The 5854-nt window shown below is 40.8% G+C and overlaps 1 protein-coding gene across 2 annotated transcripts in view; it reads left to right on the forward strand.

Moving 5' to 3' along the window:
* The window catches only part of si:dkey-191g9.5 (rap1 GTPase-GDP dissociation stimulator 1), a 32710-nt gene that overhangs the window by 6966 nt on the left and 19890 nt on the right, over positions 1–5854 (forward strand). For both annotated transcript variants that reach the window (XM_024297989.2, XM_024297990.2), the window contains exons 2-5: positions 1130–1234; positions 1662–1784; positions 3658–3783; positions 4561–4689. In XM_024297989.2, the coding sequence (XP_024153757.1) occupies positions 1130–1234; positions 1662–1784; positions 3658–3783; positions 4561–4689 (483 nt within the window). The remainder of the gene's footprint in view (positions 1–1129; positions 1235–1661; positions 1785–3657; positions 3784–4560; positions 4690–5854) is intronic.

The following is a 5854-nucleotide window of genomic DNA, read 5'->3' on the forward strand; positions in this document are numbered from 1 at the left end:
GGTTCTTTTTGAGTTCCCCCAGCCGGGACTTGAACCAGGGCCTTCTTGCTGTGGGGCAAGAGCGCTAACCACTGCACCACCGTGCAGCCTCATATAATTAATTAATAAATAATTAATACATTAATCTTGGCTCACCACCCACCTGTTGTCTGGTACTTCAATCCTCCTCATCATAACAGTTTAACATTTACAAACTGCAAATAAATACCATAATACCAGCGAGTTTTCATAATCCACTGAAATAGACTTCTATGATTCAGTAATGAGTACATGAAATATACGCTGAATATTTGGTATGTCTAGATCTCCCTCATTACTTGGTAACGACAAAATATATTTTTATGCAGAGTAAAATATTGAAAGTTATTTAAGGTTTAAGTTAATTTATCATGGAATAATATTCCTGCCTTTTTATTATTCATAATTATGTTAAAAAGTTATGGTTCTGAAGTTTTAAAAATTTTGCTATTTGGACTATTTTGGCATTTACTAAGATTTTTTAGGCTATTTTGAAGTTTAGCTAATATTTCAGCTACATGCTAGCTGTTTTGGTTAATTTAGACTTTTTTTTTTTACACGCTGTTTTAGAATTTATCTAGTATTTAATCTACACACTAGCTGCTTAGGCTAATTTAGGCTTTTTACATTTTTTAGCCTATTTTGAAGTTTAGCTATTTTTTCAGCTACATCCTAGCTGTTTGGACTAATCTAAGTTTTTTTTATTATTATCATTATTATTATTGGCTAATTTATCATTTAGCTAATATTTTAGCTGGCTATCAGCTTCAGCGTTTTCAGCTATCAATTTCAGGGTTTTTGGCTATCAGTTTCAGAATCTTCAGCAGCCAAATTCAGTTTACAACATTCACATTAGCATTATCACAGGTAATGCTATATATCTAGTTCATAATTATGTTAAAAAGTTACAGCTTTAAAGTTTTAAAAATTTTGTATTAGTTGTTCAATAAATGTTTATCCTGTTCATCCCTCAGCCTAAGGTATGTTTGGGATTTTGGATTTTGTGCGATTGGGTTTGACACTCCTGAACTAAGATATGAGAAAGAAAATGCTTTATTGATTTTTCTGCCTTTTCTTAATCTTTTTTTTTTTCTTTTTCCTGTTGTTGCAGACTCTGTGAGCGAAGCTTTAAAAGCAATCAGTGTCAGTACAGACCTGGTTGAGGAGGAGCTGAAGCCTCATCTGGACACGGTGTTGGCTGGACTCTTAGAGAAAAGTAAGACAAAAATGGTCATTACTTTAGAAAACTCACACAAACACCCTGAGCATCCATCCCAAAGGATCGTGTAATCTCCTTTTCGCTCTGCTGGATTTGTTTCCTTTCATTCTTTGGCCATGGACAAAAATTAACCAGTGAAGTACAACAATTCCCGCAGATTCTGAAGGAGAAAATGTGTTTGTCACCTTCAAAATCCACTGGAGTTATCATGTTAATGGTTGAGAAGTTCCAGTAAATTAAAGAACATAAACACTGGAGCTCCGGTGTTAAAGGTTTAATGATGTAAAATACAAATGTTTGCAACTGAACCACCAGTTTTAGATGCTCTGTTTCCATGTCAACATTCTTTGGGACCAGACTTTGAATTAACAACTCCATGTTGGTTTGATACTTTACCAGAACTCAAAACTGTTTGTCTCCACAGAGAAGGATGCTGCCATTGAAATTGCCAAAAGTGGGATTTTGCCGTCACTGGCGCAGGTGTTGCTGCGTAAAGGCAGTCTAAGCTGCCAGGTGGCTCTGGTGGTGGCAGAGATGGCACGAGAAGGTTTGTTTTCTCTAAGCCTTTTGGTTTGGTTCTTTAAAAATGTACAGAGGATCAACAGAATTCAGATTTTGTTTTTTTAACAAAGTGCCTACCAATAAAGCAGAAGTGAAACCTCCAGAGGTACTGATGCTCATACCTGTCACCAGTTGGACAAACTGTCTTAAAGGGTCATGGAGACTCCAAAAAACACCTAGACAAAATTCTGTCTTTTTCTTTATTTTCCAAACTCATTTAATCCCTTTCTAGGTCACAGGGGTGTTGGAGCCTATCCCAGTTAGGATGAAGGTTTCAGGTGTGATGTGTGACTGAAGAGTGTCATCAAGAATAAAAGGAAAGCTGTAGAATACTGTGGTGAGAGCAGCCATGTTGTTGGTTTAGAGACTGATGCAGAGACAGGAAGCAGAGATGAAGATGCTGAGGTTCTCTTTGGGAGAGACCAGGATGGATCAGGAATGAATACATCAGAGGATCAGATCATGGTAGATGTTCTGGAGATAAATGCAGGGAAGCAGATTGTAATCGTTTGGGTAGTTTGAGAGAAGGTACAGTGATAATCTTGGTAAAAGGATACTGAGGTTGGAGCTGCCAGAAGAGGAGCAGAGGAAGACCAAAGAGGAGGTTCATGGATCTAGAGGATGCCCAACCAGCAAGGCCAAGTGGGCCCCATATGGTTAAAAGTGGGCAGAAAATGTGGGTCCCAAACGGGTTTGTCCACAGTTCCCATGGTGCCCCCACCTGTGTTTGCCCACATTGGCTTAAGTGGACACTCAGTGGGTAGGCTCCACTGTACCATGCTCTGCTGGATCAAGCTAGTGAGCTACGCTGTAGCGAGTTAGCAAGCACTGTTGGGGAGCTGTGTTGTAGCAAGCTAGCGACCTCTCGTGTAGCATGCTAGCAAGCTCTTTGTAATGAGCTAGCATGCTCTGCTGTATCGAGCAGGGCGAGCTCCACTGTAGCATGCAGGTGAGCGCATCTGTGGCAAGCTAGGGACCTCCCCTGTCCACCGGGTGGCTGGATAGCATAGCGAGCCAACCCACTGAATGTCTCTTAAGTCAATGTGGGTAAACACAGATAGGGGAACCATGGAAACTGTGGACAAACCCATTTGGGACCCACATTTTCTGCCCACTTTAAAAACATGTGGGGTCTATTTCGTTTTGCTGGCTGGGGGAGGACATGAAGGAGGTTGGTGAAAGTGAGGAGGTTACAAAGATAGGGTGGAAATGAATGATGTATACAGAGATCTGTGAAAGAATCAACTGAAAGACAAAAAAAGAAGAACCCGAATTTACATCAGTAGTTAGAACAAAGAAAATGCTGAATGATCAAAGATCAACCTTTAAAGGGACCATGCCATGATTTTCTTAAGCCTTTTAGAGTGAAGTATAACCACTGAGAGTGCAGGTTTTTAGAGGATTACTCAGAAATGCATGAAACGATCAGAATACCGCTTTGGGGTTGTTTATTGTGAGGAATGAACAGAATAATACGCTTAAAACCTCAAAAAGGTGGTTTTTCATGTTATGGTTCCTCTAAGGTCCAGCTTCTCTGAAGAACAGCATCTCATAGCAAAACTTTTTTTCTGCTGTCAGTGCTGCTGCTTTTATCTGGAAAGGTGGTCTTTTTTAAGAGTTGCGTGTAGAAGAAAAAAATATTTTATAAAGTTCAACATGTTATCTTTTACATGGAGCTCCTGCAGAAACAGCTTTGGCTCCATCCTGAATTGGGGATGGTAGAGGAGCCAAACGCTCCTCTCAATTAGAATCTTTGAGGAGAAATTAAAGCAGGAGTACACACATCCTAACAGTGACTCAGCTATTCGTAAAGACATTTCAGTGGATCCTCGACACCACGGTTCTCCTCTGTGTTCCAGCTGCAGTGAGGGAGTCCTGCATCGAGGCCGGACTGGTCAAAGCTCTGGTTCCGCATCTGAACAGCAGCAACGAGGACATGCTGCTGAACACAGGCAGGGCCATCGGGCGCATCTGCTTTGACAATGGTGAGCTGTTCTGACAGTCGGGTTTGAATCATCAGAGAGCATCACGTGCACTCACGGTTGAGATAACCTGCTGCAGCTCAGGCTGAACATCAGAACTGCAGTAAAGAGAGTGGAAGTCAGTTTAATGGAGAAGGAGCACAGGGGTTAGAGAAGCTGCAGGTTCAGTCACCACTAATGCGTTAAATTTCACCTTAACATATCTGGAGCTTCACCACAGGAGCCAGTGAGGGTACTCTCTAATGTGAATATTTATTTTTATTATAGCTCATTTAAGTTTTAAGGAAATACTACATTCAGAACTGTTTGACAACAAAAGGCCTGAGCTGTTTTAAAATGTCTGACTCTTCTTCCACCACAGTCCAGAGCATGCTCCTGTGGTTCTCACATCTAAAACGGTTTCATGTTTACAGGAAGGTTAGTCAGTTATTGATAACAATAGTTGGTGGAACTCTCACTGATCCAAGAGATGTCTTGAAACTGAGTAATGGCAAACAAACTTCAATCTTCTTTCCTGAAATGTTGCACCAGAATGTTTTAGTGACTGATAGAGCCACGGGAATAGATGGTGATGGTGAAGATTTTTAGTCTATAGGCCATTACTCAGCTTCAAGAGATGAACACAAATTAGAAATGAAAATTGCGTTTTTTTCCTCTGCATCTGACCTCTAGACCTTTCTGGTATCAGTTTCTAGAAATTGAAGTTTCCAATATCCTTTTTTTTGTACCAACAGTGACCTCCTTTCCTTAAACTCTTCCACTTTCTAACCTCTTCATCAGCGTACCAACAAGACCAGTTAGTCCAGAGTGGTGTCATTGCCAGGCTGGTCTCCATAATGAGGGAATATCCCAAGAACGACCCCCTGGTCAACGTCTGTCTGCTGGCGCTGTGTAACCTGGCTGACATGGGTGAGTGTTTGACATGTTTATCACTTGAATAAATAAACATAAAAATGACCAAATAGTGAATTACAGAGATAAAACACACCAACAATACAAACTCCGAGATAAAAACAAAGTGAAGTTGGTTTGGTGAAAGTTAAATAACAACATTGACCATAAAATCTGCATTACAGACCAGATTCAATTCACTTTTACATCAGATTTAAGTGAATTTATTACAGCAAGTTTTCTCTGTCATGGTTATGGCTGCTGCTGGAGGAAGGACTCAGACAAACCTATTGTATTACAAAGATTTAATGAGAATAGTGACGGCATGATCTGCATTGTTTTGAATCTCCAGCAGAACTTTTGTCTGGAAACATGGTTCAGAGCTCTGATCAAACTGGGGAGGTCATGTGACTTTCATTTCACCTTCATTACCTCACCAACTGAATCGTCACGGTTGTTTTCATTCTATATAATTTCCACAAAATGATCCAAAGTGGCAATCTTGATGATTTACAAATGTCATCCACAATAACACAAAACAAAAACTAGACAATAAAACAACAAGACAATCAATTTCTGCGTTTTTTTTTTTTTATTTATTTATTTAAACTTGTCCTGTCCAACAGCTGAGCCAACAGATGTGGGCTGAGAGCCTCTTGTGTTGAGCAGATTTTACTGTCACAACAGGGATTTATTGAGTATAAACCCCTGTTGTATTTCATGCTAAACTTTATTTATATTGATTATGTTTTGTTTTATTTTTTATTTTTTGTTGTTGGACCGGTCGGAAAAAAAGAAGGGGGGGTTAGGGAAAAAGAGAAAGAAGAAGAAGGCAACAGAGGGAAGCAACATCACAGAACAACCAGGACTAAGTAACAAACTAGAATGGGCGGGGCCTATCTACACACAGATAAAGACTTTCATTCTGTCACACAAACGGTTAGTGCTAAGGTGAGCTGACATCTGTGCTCAGGTGAGTGTTTATGTTTCGCTGAGGTGGATGGTGATGGAATGTACTCAGGGGGAGAGCGCCCGGCCATCCCCACGCCAAGACCCCCCCCAAGACACGCCATGGAGCTGCAGAGAGAGACCGCCTGCCGGGCAATCCCCCCAAACATCCAGCCCAGGGCACGTGGGGACGCCGCAGAGGGCCCCCATAGCCAAGAGCAGGAAGGTACAAGAA

This window comes from Oryzias melastigma, linkage group LG15, assembly GCF_002922805.2.
Source record: "Oryzias melastigma strain HK-1 linkage group LG15, ASM292280v2, whole genome shotgun sequence".
Taxonomy (NCBI): Eukaryota; Metazoa; Chordata; class Actinopteri; order Beloniformes; family Adrianichthyidae; genus Oryzias; species Oryzias melastigma.